Below are 18,536 nucleotides of genomic sequence, written 5' to 3' on the forward strand. Positions count from 1 at the left end.
CTTCTGTCTGCTCTGAGTTTAGTAAGCCCCTCCAGGCTATTGGCGAAGTCCGGGACCGATGAGTTTAGCCATGTCTCGGTGAAAATGAGAACATAGCAGTCTCTATTTTCCCGTTTGGTGGATAAATCCAGCTTCAGGTAGTCCAGCTTGTTCTTTAGAGAGCGTACATTGGCGAGCAGGATGGATGGAAGTGACGATCTGAACCGTTTAGCCTTTAGCTTCGCTGCTAGTCCAACGCGACAGCCGCGCTTCTGTTTTCTGTCACACCTCCTCCGACGCTCCCTGGGGCGGCCTATGCTGGTGGGAAACTGCATTATTAAGCTCCCCATTAAACTCCCCACCATTATCACGCTCCGGTGGACAGTGGACACTAATCCAGGAATGAATGGAGTGTTTCACTATCACGCTTGGCTTCTTGGAGGTGACGATGCTACCAGCGCTGAAGCGAGTGAAATTATCAATAATGTGAAGGTATCACACATTTGGTCCTGGTTCATGTAAATCCACTGCTACAGTCTCGTTGTATCGAGAAGCCATGGGCAGACCAACACCAGCCATAGGCTTAGGCTTGCTGTGCTTGAGACATACCTCACATTTGCTAACTATCGCTTCCAGGATAATAGTGTTCTCATCATCAGCATTTCCAGCATTCATCAGCAGTTTCTTCAGTCTGACGCATGGCCAAATTGCTTGTGAAGTTTCAGTAAAGCTTTGTGCTTTTGTTTCTCAGTCATATTTTCTGTAATAGCTAGCAGTATTTTCTAACATGTATCACTTGGGGAGTCCTTATCTGATATGTTTATACAGTTATTTCCTGAGGATGTAACCTCTAGTTGTTCAAAATGGTTGCTGTATCATTCTCAAAGTCTGAAATAGCTAACCCTCTATAACCCTCTCTTTAGCGTAGCTTTACCTAGTAGTAAAGGGATTTTACATGGCACTACTTCTGTTTCAATACAGCATTTTGTTATACCTACCTTGGCTGGAATCATGACCCTTTTCAATCGCCTAACTTGAAAGGCTTTCCGCTCTCCATGTTTATCATTTTCTGTATTTCGCTCTCATCCAGTCCCTGCACAAAGTTATCCAGCCACTTTTCACAACAGACTGTCCTTGTGCAAGCTGTGTCAATTAAAGCCAAACCTAGAGCTTCAACCATGAATATAACCGATTTTCACTTCATCTTTACACTCTTTCTTGTGTGGACAATCTATTACCCAAGGCTATGTGCTCTGACAAATACCACTCCTTTGTCCATCTTCCGAATTTATCAAGTGGGTATGTGCATGTTAGTGGTCCTCGAGCTTGGCTACTTGTATTTCTGTACAAAGTCAACAACATATTCCCCCATCTGGAAGTGGTCTCTCCGTGATATCCGATCAAACTCAGAGTACACCTCATAAGCCCGGTCCCTTCCTCTCTTATAAAAACTTTGTCGAGTTCCTGAATCAATGTGCGATATCCCCAGCTCTACCTTTCAGTGATAGAGCTACTGCTAACTGTTGTTTTATCTCGTCCAATCCCGTCACACGTTTCCACATTTCCACTTAATTTTTCCAATTCTCGTAGGACTTCCCTTTGTTGAAACCCGGAGGCATATGTCGTTTTTTAGAAGAAGCCATATTCTGCTACCATGTTCAACTGTAATAATTGTTTTTAGTCAACTTATTTAGTATATTTATTTCAGGCTCTCCACAGCATGACAATCTAGCATCGCCATATCACACGGGGAGCGCAACAACGCGAGCGGAATGTCGCCTAGCGTGTGAAATGGCCATAACACGTAAATGACTACCATAAATAATATAATTGAGGCGCCAATCAATTTAACTTAACACCTCACACCACAACAAGACAGAAGTAATTGCTTGTTTCCTGAACATGTATTTACCTATAATTCGTGACGTGATGTAAGCAATATCCAGCTCCCCTTTTGTGTACCTGTGAAGCACATGAAGAATGATTGAGATTATTGACATCAGATAAATAGTAACTTGGTGCACGGCTTTCTTTGTTTTCCTTGCAGTTTATGGTGAATGGAATCCCTGAGAGCCACGCATTACGGGACAGTAGGTGTGGGGATCACAGGAAGATGGCAGAGCTACAGTAGTAGTAGTGGGCGGTAAACCCCTGGTAATTAAGTAATTGAAAGGGGGGCGGGGCTGGGATCTTTTTAAATCCCCTGTTGCTGCATTACATTACTGTGTGCGAGGTGCCGACGACTCAGGGTTACACACAAGAACATAACAAGGCTTTTGAACACCTGCATGTAATTGGAAATGTGTGGGTAACCCTGTCTTGTGTAGGAGGTATTTGGGAAATGGCCCCATTCACATCTTACTGATGGATAACGCAGAAGGCAGTCAATGATCAACCTATATACCTGGTAGATGTCCTGCTAGAGCTATTTCTGGAAAGACCTGGGTTCATCAGTCAGCTTCGAAAAACGGTGACGAATGGCCTGAAGCCACTTGTGTGTAACCAACAATCGACAGGATGGAAATGCGCTAGAGGTAACAGTTTTTAAGCAATTATGATTCATTCTAACAATGTGCCCTGATCTCTGAACCTGCAATAGTAAATAGGTTTGCTTGATAATTGCAATAAATTCCAAACATGTCGCATTGCCAGCATAAAAAAAATATATATTTAATACTGAGCCTGGAATAGAAGGCTGCTCCTTAAGTATATCAATAGCTTGTACTAAAGCTGATTTAAGAAATGTTTAGACGCTTCCCCTATACTGATAAGAGGAACCACTCATTCTACACAAACTAACAAAAACAAGCACACACACACACACACACACACACACACACACACACACACACACACACACACAAAAACTATTTGCTTAGAGTTCTTATTGAGTCCAGCAATTTGCAATCATCTAACACAGAGTCTATGAATATGCCCAAGGCTACCATAAATGAGTCCAATTAGTTTTGTGCTATAACCACCTACTTTCAAAGCATGTATTATTGGCTGGTATTTAAAAACAGAATCCAGAGAAACACAGGTCCATATACATGTCAAAGCAACAACCCACTTCCAGAATCACAATGGTTTTTAAAAGAGTATTTGGAGAGTCTCTAAGAACACTTTCTAGGGAGTTATCATTTCTATGTATGTACACACACCCCCCCACACACACACACACACACACACACACACACACACACACACACACACACACACACACACGTGTCCTTAAAGCAAACCTGCGACTTCAGCTTAATCTTCTGTGATCTTATCTTCTTCTCTCTATAAAAAAGCGCTTTAATTAAAGGTAATCATTCTACAGTGAAGACCGCCTACAGTCGGTCTCATTCATCCAATGTTGTTGAGCTTCAATACCCATCACAGAGGCCCCATCCACACGGAACCGATTTTTTGGCAAAAACGCTTTTGTGTGTTTGGGCTGACCATCCAGACAAATACAATTAGGGCATTTAGCAGACACTTTTATCCAAAGCACCTTACATCGGTTAATACACATTGCCAAACCGACGGCAGAGTCAACCATGCAAGGCGACATCTAGTCAGGAGCCATCTCGTCAGGAGCAGATAGGATTAAGTGTCTTGCTCAGGGACACATCAACACTCGGAGGAGGAGCTGGGGATCGAACTAGCAACCTTTTCGTTACAAGACAACTGCTCTACCTCCTGAGTTAAGCCGACCCGGTGTCCGGAATCAGACGGATCCAGAACATGCTTTTTAAATTTTCTTAAACCAGGTCCTGGGGTGGATAAGTTAAAAACTAGGATTCGTGTGGACGCCTGAACCGCAAACTAGATGTCATCGCCCCCCCCCATTATTATTAGGGCTAAAACGCAACTGTGGGTCTATTTAATGATCAACTTGTGTTCATAATATGCATGTGTACCCCCGTTAATATACATTGCCATGGACTGTATTATGCGTTACGTGTTTAGTTTGCGTGTGTTTAAACAGACACACGCGCCAAGCATCACCAGCATTCCTTCATTCTTTAAACACTCGGCGGTAAAACTCTGTTTCCTCACGATCAAATACTCATCAATCCTAAAAGTTATGGGCTTGTACACGATTTCTGTGTCAAGAAAATATGTGCTTGCTGTATGGTGTTTGCAGATGCATTGATTTAAAAGTACAACTTATTACCGCTGTATCAGCTGTTCTTTCCCAAATAATTTAACCAACTTTATCATTTACCCTAAAACGAGATTTTGTTTTGGAAGGATGGGATATACTTTGCTCGAGTTTATTATTGTTATTAGGGGTCCAAGCCAACAGGTTGGATCCCTATTGTTTTTGTAGTGTTTTTTATTATTATACTTCCTACCATAGAAGTGGGAACACAGCCCATACCGTAAATGGTGCACACACGCCAATTGCATGACTAGATCCAGATCCGTGAGGACTACGCAGACGACAAAATCCAGACCTGCCTGGTATAGCGCCACTAGGTGGCGCTATACCAAGGAAAACGCGTTTGTGGCTATAACTCCCACACCGAACCTCCCACAGTCCAAAACGTTATACGCACAGATTCACTTGAGTCTGCTGCATCTTTTGGCATAGGCCACGCCCATTTGCGTCTATAGTTTTTTTTCTCGCAAAATCGCGAAAACCACTAAACTGCCTTTTCCCTTCTCCTCCCACATTTCTTGCCCAATCAACACCAAACTTTGCGCACGACATCTTCAGACGCACACGACAAGAAATCAGCTATTATTTTGATCCGACCATCGTTGGCGAAACGGTAGCGTTTTGAATATATGTTTCGCGTTGCAAATCAGTAAAAACTATTTTGATCCAACCGTCGACGACTAAACGGTAGCGGAAAATGCGTTTGGGGCCGAAACTCCCACACCGAACCTCTCACAGTCAAAACCTTTATATCCACAGGTTCACGGTAGCGTTTTGAATACATGCTTTGCGTTGTGCCGGCGAAATGCACATCGCTTGGACCCCTGGATAAATGCTTGCAGTTCTAGTTATTATTATTTTAACACATGGCATAGCCTTGCGTGTTCATTCAGCCCCTATGGATTTTTTTTTTTTCAAAATCCATGTTATTTCTATGCGGTTTCACACACATGAACAATCTTTGACATTATAATATTTAAATTAGGCTGATTGTTTGCTGTGTATAGCCTAGGTGTGCGTAAGCTTATGTTACAGTTCCGACCTGCCTAGGCACATCAAAATAGCAACACCAACTGCGCTATCCGCTATGGCACTTAAACCAGGATTGGTTGCAACCTGGTCTCACAGGAATCCGTGAAATGACCATGGACGCTTAGCTCAAAATCTGTGGAATCCTCACGGAAACACGCCAATTTCCGTGATATGGCCACATATTTTGCTCCAATGCAAGTTGATGAGACTCATATTCCGTGGCACACACAGATCCCCGGTTCAATGAACGAGTCGACCACGGGCGCTTAACTCATAATCCGTGGTGGCCTCACGGAATCACTTAAATTGTCTGTGATATGCCAACGGAATTTGCTCCAATAAAAGTTAATGACACTCATATTCCGTGGCACACACACACACAGATCCCCGTCTCAACGACCGAGCCAACCTGGTCTCACAGGGATCCATGAAATGACCATAGCCTATATATGAATGAAATTGATATTGACGGTATGGCACTATATCCCTGTTCTCGCCCATGCACCCATCTTGAATTGAATAGACCATTTTCGTTGCTTCGAGGAGGTCTGGTGGTCTCCCTATATAATAAATAAATAAACATCTATATATAACAAAATAAATATCTATAAATATGTATGTGTATTTATGTATATATATATATATAGGCTATATATATATACATACATAAATATATATATATATACATACACATACATATTTATACATAGGCCTATATATTTATTTATTTTGTTGCTTTGAGGAGGTCTGGTGGTCTCCGTATATAAATAAATGAATAAATATAAATAAATAGGTTTATTCTACTTCATTTAAGAATGCTCGATTCTGATTGACTGGGAGGGGTGCATTAATCCGGCATATTGCCCGCTGACTTGTCGGTTCTACTTGCTGCTGACTGAGCACAGTAGATCAATACGCCGCTTGTATCATTTTCTATCACATACATTTCCAACATGAGGTCCATAGTAAAAATAAACCAAGGAATGCATGTTTGATCGATAGTCATTAAAGCTGACTTGATACGAACGTAGAAACTACGTTATTAAACTAGTGATCAGATCCAGCGTTGTGTGGTTGCTATAGAAACGAGTTACCTACAGCTGAGCTAACGTTATTCACCGTAGTTCTAAAGGGAACTACTTTTCGAGGGAGATGAACTTAAACAGAGTATACATTCAATAAGCATGCAATACGAATAAGAAAAAGGCTAATTATTGAAGTATTTTAATTGTTTTATTATGTTGGCCGGCGCGAAGTAGAATAAACGGAATAATCACCTCAAGGCAGGGCAATAAACAGTTTGATATGCCCGGCTCGCGAAAGGTATCAATAAATATTGATACCTTCAATATTTATTGAAGGTATCAATAAATATTCGACTTCGTCTCGGGCGGTAAGCCGTCCACGAGCTGGGCATATCAAACTGTTTATTGCCCGGCCTCTCGGTGATTATTCCTTACATGTAGCCTATATACCTATTTACTAGTGGTGAAACGGATCAGTGTGTCCACGGTTCGGTTCAGATAACCGTTTTGGGCCTCGGTTTCGGATACGGTTCGGATTAGGATCATGTCCGTGATAGTAAAAAGGCGGACTTTTTTTTGACGGAGGGTTTGGGGGAGTAACACAAAAAATGAATGAGACCCACAGGCTATTTGCAATGTGTTAATTGACTGCAATCAGACAACTTGCAAGGCTTTTTTGTGCAATAAATGTTCCCCTAAATGCATTTGAAAACATGGTGCACTGAGTGTAACATGTAAGGGATAACGGCTGACGAGGCTTAGAACTCTGGCGACGAGCGCAGCATGAAGCCAGAGTTGCCTCTACCTGTCCATTATTTCCATCGAACCGGTCGACCTCGAAGGCCGTTATCCCGCTTATCACCCGTTTGTATTTATCTCCCATATATTTAGAATGTAATTGTATCAATTACTTTCTTTAAATTTAGGAATCGTCCAGTTTGTTTTGAACGCTGACAGGCTGAAGGGAGGGGCGGGAAAAGTCTCATTGGCTCGGGCAGCACTGGAGAGAATGCATTCCGCTGGGTCCTAAACACCCTTTGGTATCGGACGTTGGCTACAGTAGGCAAAATACGCTACATAAGGCAATGCCTTCATGAAACCGAAATCCGCGGATCTCCAGAATGCTCCGAACTGTGGTAAACGAACCGAACGGATTCGGATACAATTCGAATCCGCTGCAGGCCTACTATTTACATAGGACTACATACCTATTTATAGATATTTTTTTATTATATACGGAGACCACCAGATCTCCTCGAAGCAACGAAAGTGGTCTATTAAATTCACGAAGGGCCGTCGAGAAAAGGGATATAGTGCCATACCGTCAATATGAATTTCATTCATTTCCGAGAGGATGGTCAATGGTCAGATACAGATCTCGTTATAACAATAATTGATATCGATGTAACGAGAAAGGATGTAATGATAACGCCAAGAAAACAAAGGCTAGGCCTACATGGTTATAATTATTTAAATTTAATTAACTTATAAAAATATATAAATATATAATTAACTTATAAAAATAATAGGTAAGTAAAAGAAAAACATATGCAAAAAAAGAGTTAAAAGGGCATTTTAGTATTAGTAAGTAAGTAAGTAAGTTTTATTTATAGAGCACATTTACACACAGCATACACTGACCAAAGTGCTGTACAATAAGATAAAAAATAATAAAAATAATAATGATAATTAAAAATAACAATAAAAATAATTAATTAAAATAGAAAATAAAGGCAAAGTTATTTAGCAGAAAGCTATAGCAAACAAAAAAGTCTTCAGTCTTGTTTTAAAGGTGCTCAGAGTTGGGGCAAGTCTTAAATCCTCTGGGAGTTTATTCCAGCTATTTGTTGCGTAGTAACTAAATCCTGCTTTCCCATGTTTTGTGTTTACTCTGGGGATAATTAACAGATTGGTCTCAGAGCTTCTTAGTGGTCTAAAAGGCTGATGTAGTGGAAGCATATCAGTTAAATATTTTGGGCCTAAACCATGTAGGGATTTATAGGTAAGCAACATGATTTTAAAATCAATTCTCTGACTTACAGGAAGCCAATGTAACGATTTCAGAATTGGTGTAATATGATCAAATTTTTTGGTCTTTGTTAGAACTCTAGCAGCAGCATTCTGAACAAGCTGAAGCTTCCTCAGAGTTTGTTTTGGGAGACCTGTAAGGAGACCATTGCAGTAATCAAGCTTACTAGTGATAAAGGCATGTACAAGTTTTTGTAAGTCTTCGGTGGACATGAGCCCTCTAAGTCTTGCTACATTTTTAAGGTGATAATATGCAGATTTTGTAAATGATTTGATGTGACTGTCAAAATGTAAATCTGAATCCATGATAACCCCTAGATTTCTGGCTTTGATTTAGGTTTTCAGGGACAGAGAGTGAAGGTGTTGGGTTACTTTAAGCCTTTCCGTTTTAGAACCAAATACAATTACCTCTGTTTTGTCCTCATTTAGTTGAAGGAAATTTCGGCACATCCATTCCTTCACTTGCTCAATGCACTGGCACAGCAGATCTATGGGCCGATAGTCATTTGGTGATAGCGATACATAGATGTGCGTGTCATCAGCATAGCAATGATGGTCAATATTGTTATTTTGCATGATTTGCCCTAGTGGGAGCATGTAGATGTTGAATAAAGAGGGTCCTAAGATCAAACCTTGTGGGACTCCACATGTCACGTTGGTTGATTCTGATACAAAGTCGCCAATGGAAACAAAGTAGTTCCTAGTTTGTAGGTAAGACCTGAACCAATTTAAGACAGTGCCTGAAAGCCCCACCCAGTTTTCTAACCTTGCCAGAAGTAATGTATGGTCTACAGTGTCGAATGCAGCACTGAGGTCAAGTAGCATTAGTATTGAGGTTTTGCCAGAGTCTGTGTTAAGACGGATGTCGTTTACAACTTTAATAAGGGCGGTCTCAGTGCTGTGCAGGGGTCGAAATCCTGATTGGAAGGTGTCATAGCAACCAGTTGATGCCAGGAAGTGATTTAGTTGCTGGAGGACAACTTTCTCAATGATTTTACTTATGAAGGGTAGATTCGATATTGGTCTGTAGTTGTTAATAATAGAGGCATCTAGGCTCCGCTTTTTTAAAAGGGGTTTAATAACTGCAGTTTTCAAAGCTTTTGGGAAATTGCCTGACTGGAGAGAGTTGTTAACTATCTGCAATATGTCTACTGCTAGGCAGTCGAAAACATTCTTAAAGAGGTTGGTAGGTATAGTATCAAGGCAACAGGTGGATGGCTTTAGTTGTGTCACAGTTTCCACAAGATTTTGAGAGTCTATAACATTAAAGCATGCCATCCTTGCCACGTAATTTTTGCCTGAACAGGGTGGTAGTCCAACATTTTTGTTTGAAGTGGAGATATTGATGGCGCGTCTGATACCTTCAATTTTATCAATATAAAAAGCTGCAAACTCATTGCATTTCAGCGTGGAATGGAGATCAGGTGGAATTTCTGTTGGGGGGTTGGTCAGTCTGACAACAGTTGCAAATAGGGTTTTTGCATTATTAGTGTTGGTTTTAATGATATTGGAGAAAAATGTTTCTCTAGCATTTTTTAAGTCTAAATTGTAGGCACGGAGGCTCTCTTTATAGATATCATGGTGAATATGAAGTTTTGTTTTACGCCAGATGCGTTCAACCTTCCTGCATTCCTTTTTCTGTGCTGTTACAGAAGCAGCTTTTCTCCAGGGTGCCTTTTGCTTTCCAGAAATCGTTTTAACCTTATAAGGTTCAATGACATCTATGACTTTCAAAATTTTCAAATTAAAGTTTTCTACAAGATCATCAGGAGAACATGGGTTTAGAGGTGGTAGCAAGGAGATGGCCTTTTTAAAAAGTACATTAGAACCTTCATTGATATACCGTTTTTTGACAGTGTTTGATTTTGTCTGTATGTCGGGAATAAAAGATATGTTAAAGAAAACACAAAAGTGGTCAGACAAGGAAGGATCAGTCACAGAGAGATCAGAAACATTGAGGCCCTTTGTGATAACCAGGTCTAGAGTGTGCCCCTTACAATGAGTAGCCTCTTTCACATGTTGAGACAGTTCAAATGTGTCCAAAATGGCAAAAAGTTTTTTTGCACACTTGTCATTCAAATCATCAGTATGAAAACTGAAGTCACCAGTTATAACTAGACAGTCAAATTCTGTGGAGATGCTAGACAATAATTCTGTGAAGTCATCGAAAAAATTTGCAGAATATGTGGGTGGCCTGTAAATAATTAATAGGAGAACTATGGGGGAGCATTTCAATACAGCACTAAGGTATTCGAACGATGGAAAATCACCAAATAACATCTGTTTCCCCTGAAATACATTTTTAAATATAGCAGCAACCCCTCAACCCCTCTTAATTAGTACAATTAAGCAACAAAATAAAGAAATATATAGGCCTATGTAAATATGTATGTGTAGGCTATATATATATATAAATTCACATACATATTTATAAATATTTATTTATTTCGTTTAGTGCTGCCAAGCGATTAAAATATTTAATCGTGATTAATCGCATTAATGTCATAGTTAACTCACGTTAATCGCGAGTAATCTCGATTAATCGCAGATTTCTTTCTATGCTAAATATCCCTTGATTTCTTTGTCCCATTAATTTTTCTCATTTTAATGCTCTTATCAACACGGTGAAGTGCATCGGCTTGTCTTGTGCAAATGTTTTTTTATTCATAACAACATTGGCATATACTGATCAAAACAGGACGATACAAAAAAAAAGCCTATAGTGCAATTAAACGATGAACATACAAACATACTGCCTTGAACACGCCTTTGCTTTTCGCTGACACGACTCTCAGGGCGCAAGTGTAGTGGCGTGAGTTTGGGTGCAAACTAGCAACGATAGGGCCCTAAAAGTTTTAATCGCGATTAATTGCCTAGTATTGGTGAGTTAACTCGTGATTAATCACACTTTTAAAATTATATTTTAAATCCACTCCAATTGAAGTTAAATGAGATTATCAAATGGAATGATACTTTATCATTCATAGCAAATGTACTTAATAAGCAAAAACTAGACCAAGTGATCTTGGAGTTTTATTGATTTACTCAGTGTGGGTTGAATATGAAACTTACGGAACACCACATATTTGGAAATTGTAAAAAGGCAGTTAATTAGTACAATTGTTACAGTAACTAGATAAATTCAAATAAGTAGCGCCACAGATTTGGGAATTGTAAACAGGCTGTCACTAACTGCAATTGTAATCAGGCAGTCTGCAAGTGTAATTTAATGTAAAGTAAGTGGAACTAAAACAAAAATCATTTCTGATATGAATGTTGTCATTCTGTGGGCAAAACCTTTCAAAATCGTGCGTTCAATTTGTATTAATCGCATTAAAATAAGATTGCATTAACGCGTAATTAACGCGTTTACTTGCCCAGCCTTAATTATTATTACTTTTTTTTTTTACATTTTCAGAGGGAGAGAGGGTATGCCATATTGAGAAAGGAAGCGGGCGGAGGGGTTGCTAGCACGGCGAATTTTTGCCACTGAGAGCAGGCAAACTAAGCCTTTCACACGATGGAGCCCCCTAGTCTGTCTGTCCCCCAGTCACAAATTCTGTCCCAAGCCACCCAGACTGTCTGTCCCCCAGCCACCCAAACTCTATGTCCCCCAACCCCCCAGTCTGTCTGTCCCCCAGCCACCCAGATTGTCTGTCCCCCATCCACCCAGACTCCCACCGACTCAGGCCTTGTGTCAGTCCCCCACACACTACCATGCCAGCTCTGCTTTCTCTGAGAACGCTCCTTATCGGCAGGTAAACAAACTAGTGGGCCTGTCTCTCAATTATTTAGTGGCAGTCTTTTGTTTGACAACAGAGACTGAATCGGCCCAATACCAACCTGCAGCCCAATTTAATTAAGCTTATTAGAGATAGAGAGGCCTGTGGAGACATGGTACAACACTCATGAATAGGTCCTCTAGAGTAAATGAGTTGATCAAAAAGATTTGCCTGAAAGTGACCATAAGGTAAATCATTTCAGCATTATTCATGGTAGGACCTCAAAAGCTAATTCTATGTCCGTCTTTATGGCAAATGTGAACATTTGAAACAAAGAACTGTGTCCATGATGCAAACTTATCGTGCATTAAAGCTATCCCTATAGTGATGTACTATAATAGTCTGAAGCAATATAAACTCAAACCCAAACGAAGGACCAACGTTATTCAGCAGCATAATCATTTATTATATATGTTATATAAACAAGTGCAAACACACACACACACACACACACACAAACACACACACTTTCTCTGCCGTGGATGGATATAGAATAGAAACACAGGCATGAATGCATATGTAAAGACAGCAGTACCACGGCCACCAGCCACAGTGAAATCAATCGCCTGTATACACACCAGCACACAGGTTATTTGGCACAATGAGCACCCTTAAATAATTCAGCAAGGAAAAGGAAAGAAAGACAGAAAAGAGGGTGAGAGAGCAGACGAGATATAGGGAAACAAAAATAAGAGAGGAGAGCACAACACAAGAGGCCAGATACCAGAAAGCTGACTGGGGTAAACATCTAATGTGGGCAGAATGTCGGAATAATAATTTTCAGACTCACTGAGAGACAAAGTGTGTGTTTGTGTGTATGTGTGTGCGTGTGTGTGTGGGTGTGTGTGTGTGTGTGTGTGTGTGTGTGTGTGTGTGTGTGTGTGTGTGTGTGTTTGTGCATATTTGTTGGCTAGCATGCATGTGTGTGTTTGTGTCTGTGTTTATTTGTTTCTTACAATACAGTGGACCTCTTTATGCTACCCCATGCAGACGCCTGCGCACAAATCAGACTGTCCCTGCCAGACTCTGTGAACTCCCTCAACACTTACATTTGCATTTTACAATATTTTTGATGAATTTGCAAATTCATCAAAGTATTTCATACAATGTAAATTCTACTTTTAAAATGAGACGTGTGAATAACCAATAAGAGAGGTTTAGAGGGATGTGGTACAACTAAATCTGTGGTCCAAGGTGACCTGAAAAAAAATATTTTCTACGACGAAGCCCTTGGATTCACACTGAACTGATATAGCATTAAAAGTTGCCGTGGGATTAAACTACAGCAAGAACATTCTTTCCTCCTGATTACCTGATAATAATTAGAGCCCGACTGATTTATCGGCGGGCTGTTATTATCGGCCGATATTAGGCATTTTCCAAACTATCGTTATCTGCATTTATAATGGCAGATTAATGTTTCTTTTTTCTTTTTTGGGGGGGGGGGGTTATTGTGTTTTTGTTCAAAGGATTTTAAGTTTGTATTTTTATACAATTGATTTATCAGAACTTGTGTGTGAGTGTGTGTGTGTGTGTGTGTGTGTGTGTGTGTGTGAGTGACGTCAGCGAGTGAGTAGACGAGCGAGGAGAGCGAGCGGTAGTGTGCGTGTCAGTTGGGTGAAGTAATGAACGAGTCCGGTTGTGGTAATAGAAGAAAAGAAGAATAAAGTACCCAGCCCGTCAAGAATCGATGGCCGCTACATTAGCGGCCACCGGTTATGCCGGTCAGAATGAAGAGTGGGCTCCAATAGTGCGAGTTAAAAATAAAGCACATACATTTGTATGATTTTAGCTTGTGTGTGATTTATCGCGGGCACGGGTCGGGTAACAGGCCAAATATTAGCGGGTCCGGGCAGGTGCAGATTTCATTTCGATATTGTCACGGATGACGGGACGGATCTGGTGCTGAACTTTGTGGGTGCGGGTGGGGGCGGGTCTCAAATAATGTATAATTGTGATAAATAAAATATTTATTGATTAAAAATATAAATATATTCCGATATATCGGAATATCGGATTTTTAAATCGGCCTTACAAATCCTTTATCGTTAGGGCTCTAATAATAATCATCACAAAACTCAAGGGCCAAATAGACTACCTGGGCGACTCACATATTATTATGAAGGGCAATGACTTTATGTAGTTTGAAATCCACTTCCAGGGGAGGGAAAAGCACTATGAAGCTTCCTTCATGTTCTCTGTGTCATTGATGGAGTATCCGTTCACCTTAAGTTATGCCTCTCTGTAGAATAGCCACCAAGGGTACGCCGTGGGTCTCCAGGTCACCAGAAGCGACCGCCATCACATGCACCTCTCCAAAAACGTAGCTACATATCGTAACGTGGAACCATACGTAGAACCGGTGTGGGGTTCAACAGGCCACACCTACGGCGGCTCTGCGACGCAGAAGTATAATGCAGCCTGATCATGCCTCTCTGGTGCCCTGTGGGAGATGACCGGCTAGACTCACGTGGCAACCTGGTGCATGACCTTGGTGGAGGTGTCCTTAAGTGTGTCCTTCAGGTTGTCCTTGAAGTTGCTGAAGAACTTCCCGGCGCCGCCCTTCACCATGTCCAGCAGACCGCCACCATAGTTGGCCTCCATATCTGGGGATGGAGGGCCTGTTATAGTGGGTCCAGAGCGGAAACACACGCACACACACACACATGCAGACACAAACACACACACACACACAGACAATCACACCCACACAAATACACAAACATATGCAAACACTAGGGATGAGTCGGTCGCGACCGATTCGTTCACAACTAACGAATCCCGAACGTAAACGACAAGAACTGGTTCCCCAAAACAAGAAGAACTGGTTCTTTGATTCTTTTTTTTTAACATAAAACAAAAATATGGTCACGTAAATAAAATATACAAACGAACAGAGCTTCGTCTGCCCGCGACTTATAATGATTGAGTCTACAACGTTCTCAGAGATTCAGCCAATGAGAGGTAGCAATGGTGTTGCCATGGCACCTGGGTAAACGAATGACAAGGCGGTACCGTCGAATTTGATTTTATCTTGGGTCATACCATTCAACGTGGGGCCACTCATATATCCCCCTACATTTCTGAAATAGACTTGACCTCCATCTGTTTATTGGATAAACGCATTTCCCAATCCCAGGAGTCTTTTTCTCGATTCTACGTCAATTCAAGAACAAACAAAGAAATTAAACTGCAGTTCTTATTTTTTATTTATGACCATGAAATTTCTGTAATTCCTGAACAATGAAGAATAAAATGTTTAAAATTACAAATATAAAACCATGAATGACATAAAGAGAGTAAGCAAGTGGTATAAATATTGGTGGGACATTTGGTTGTACTAAATAGTATATCTTGTCGTTTTTCACTGGGGGTAGAGCCTAGAAGTCGCTTAAATTATGCTCAGGGCCGTCTCGCGGGGGGGGGGGCAGACACCTGTGAGATTCCCTGTCAAATGACGTAATCTGACGTAACGAACAAATCAAAACGAACAAACAAATCGTTATAGTAGGGAGGCAGTAGCTCAGGAGGTAGAGCGTGTTGGTTGGTAACCTGAAGGTTGTTGGTTCGATCCCCGGCTCCAGCTAGCTGAGTGTCGTGGTGTCCTTGAGCAAGGCACCTAACCCTGACTGTTAGCTCCCGACGCACTGGCTGTCGCCTTGCATGGTTGACTCCGCCGTCGGTGTGTGAATGTGTGCGTCAATGGTGAATGTGAGGCAATATTGTAAAGCGCTTGGAGTGGCCAATGGTTAGAAAAGCGCTATATAAATGCTGTACATTTATAGTGAACTGAACTGAAAGAACTAGTTTCCGGAAAAGAATCATTTTGCCAGTCCCTAGCAAACACACACACACAGATACAAAAGAACAAAGACTGAAGATGGAAACAATAACATGCAAATGAAAGACAGCACTCGTTTACATGACATTCAAGAAATTCAAATTATCGGGTAAATCCGACTATGATTGGATTATTAAGATGCATTTATACACCTTAGTCTTACTAAAATCGTGTAAAATCCGGTTTCTCACAGTCGGATTAAGACGAGGACTAGTGGGTTGTTGTCGCCGTCGGAAAACGAGAAACGGCGATTAATTTAAAAAGGTGGCGAAGATGGAGAATGCCGGCGATGTGCCAATGTAGTTACCCCGTATGATAATTGTATCCATGCCCGCAGGAGCGTGCATGCATTCAGTGCAGGTTTAAATACACAATACGCTTCGATTTCACCCAAGGCTGAAATAAAAGTACATGTTTTTCTAAATGTTGCTAATCAATGAAGTTGTAGTAACTTCGGGCACATCTGTCAAAATAAATGTTGTTTTCTTCCGACGTGTTTAGGATCTTTATTCATTCATTGCGCCGTGGCCGAACTGACGGGGTTATTCTGATATTATGAATCTTAAAGACTGCGTCGGGTTCTCAGACTCTCTGGTATTTCCACAACAAGTAAAGACTTGTAGTGGGGGATATCTTGGCCGTGGTTGAGAAGGAATGGGGGGAAAGGAACTTTGGATTTGAGTTTCTGAAGTCCAGATTGAACTGCGACATGGAGGAGGAAGGGATTGTTGCCGTGTGTGGCTCCGCCGCCAGAGGAGCTCCGCCGCCAGACTCCCCGTCAGGCAGACGCTTGGCAGACAACATTGAAATGTTTTAATAGGCTAGACAAAAAGTAATTTCGCTTGTTATTGTTGATAACAAGATAATTAGATTATTGGAGGTAATCTACAAAAGCCCATATGGTTGGAACAATGGGATGTCGGAGCAGAGGGTGTATTTTTTCTAAATAAATGGACGTCGGACTAGTGGGCTTCAGGACCAATGGCATTTTTTCGGGATATTGAGAGGTCGGAACAATGGAGCGTCCGAGAAATGACTTGGACCCGAACTGACAGCTGTTTACTGAAAACATCTTTCTTGAATGCCGCCTGAGTTTGTTGTTGCTGGTTACGTAAAGTAGTCAGCCGGTGGCTCTACCACTAGTTTAAATGGGTACAGCGCCACCTATCGTACCGGGGTATGACATGCTTCAGCCAATGATTTGATTGTCTCAACGCCATGAATACTCTGGCTTTAATCGGATAAGCTGTGCATGTAAAAAAAATACCATTACATTTAGCATTGATTCTTAACAAAACTTTGAAACTATGAAAATAATACTCTGTTGTTCACTCGCTCATCTGAACCAGACATACATTATAAATCATAAAAGTGCATGCAAAGTATGAATCATAAAAGTGCATGCAAAGTAAAGTCAGGATATCGTCATATTAATCCAGTAGCGGCTCTATGTGTACTGTCACAACACACAGTTCCGAGTAAACATTGTTGTTGTTTTTGCTGTTGTATAAGTTGTTGTTGTTGTTGTTCACATTGATATATGATGATGCTATTGCTAGGTAGAACACAAAATGTTCTACCACAAAAATGCATCTGATATATGTAAATGTATCATCCGGACTCATGAGCTCCATGCTAAAATGCAAATTGTGTGGCTGTGTGTGTGTGTGTGTGTGTGTGTGTGTGTGTGTGTGTGTGTGTGTGTGTGTGTGTGTGTGTGTGTGTGTGTGTGTGTGTGTGTGTGTGTGTGTGTGTGTGTGTGTGTGTGTGTGTGTGTGTGTGTGTGTACCTGTGTCTGTGTTAGTGGAGGCTTCTATACGACTACAGGTGAAGCAGTGCTTCACCAAAAAGATGTTAAAAAATAAATAAACCAAAAATCTTACAACAATCCCAATTTCAGTGTTTTGAAACAGAAATACAGTCACTAAGACAAGCTGTTTTCCTGAAATCAATTCTGTGAGTCACAACAGCGCCACCCACGGTGGAAAAGATAATTTCAGTGAAGCAGACTTTCCTTTGCTTCACCACTATTCCCTGGCCTGGCTCCGCCCGCCTAAGTACTTCCGCTCAATTTGAATTTCCCTTCAGTACTAGGTCTGGACCTGCTGTATGTAATTTGGTTTTCTGGTGCCCCTGTCACACTAAATTTGTACCGGCTGCCAAATTTGTACCGGGCGCGTCATCCATACGTAATCCATTCCAAACCTGCCTGCAACAGATGATCGCGTCGTCCGTTGCCGGGCAGGTTTCAAAAAACATTTGCACTCATGTTGCCAAAGACGAAATAACATAGTACAGTTAACGGATCGCTAGATAACACTTGTTTTTACTTTATATTTGTATTGTATTTCATTGTTTAATCAAATTTAGCATGTAAACTGAGTGTTTAAAGCAGGTCAAGGACGAAATAGCACAATACAGATGACGGATCGCTAGATAGAAGGTTCGCGAATGCTCGTGAACCTTTCACGTCATTCGACGCGATCGTCCGTTGCCAGGCAACGGACGACGCGATCATCTGTTGCCGGGCAGGTTTGGAATGGATTACGTATTGATGATGCGCCCGGTACAAATTTGGCAGCCGGTACAAATTTAGTGTGACACCGCCACAGCGGCCACCAATCAGCAAACAGAGGGCGTGTCTGAGAACAATGACGATGAAGTCGTACGCCAGTTTGAGTTGTTGTTGTAGGTCG

The 18,536-nt window shown here is 41.2% G+C and overlaps 1 protein-coding gene across 3 annotated transcripts in view; it reads right to left on the bottom strand.

The window, feature by feature from the left end:
• The window catches only part of dnajc6 (DnaJ (Hsp40) homolog, subfamily C, member 6), a 57,702-nt gene that overhangs the window by 32,894 nt on the left and 6,272 nt on the right, over window positions 1-18,536 (bottom strand). For all 3 annotated transcript variants that reach the window (XM_030373307.1, XM_030373306.1, XM_030373305.1), the window contains 2 exons: window positions 14,470-14,605; window positions 1,892-1,941 (listed from right to left, as the gene is read on the bottom strand). In XM_030373307.1, the coding sequence (XP_030229167.1) occupies window positions 1,892-1,941; window positions 14,470-14,605 (186 nt within the window). The remainder of the gene's footprint in view (window positions 1-1,891; window positions 1,942-14,469; window positions 14,606-18,536) is intronic.

The sequence above is a fragment of the Gadus morhua genome, chromosome 12, assembly GCF_902167405.1.
Source record: "Gadus morhua chromosome 12, gadMor3.0, whole genome shotgun sequence".
NCBI lineage: Eukaryota > Metazoa > Chordata > Actinopteri > Gadiformes > Gadidae > Gadus > Gadus morhua.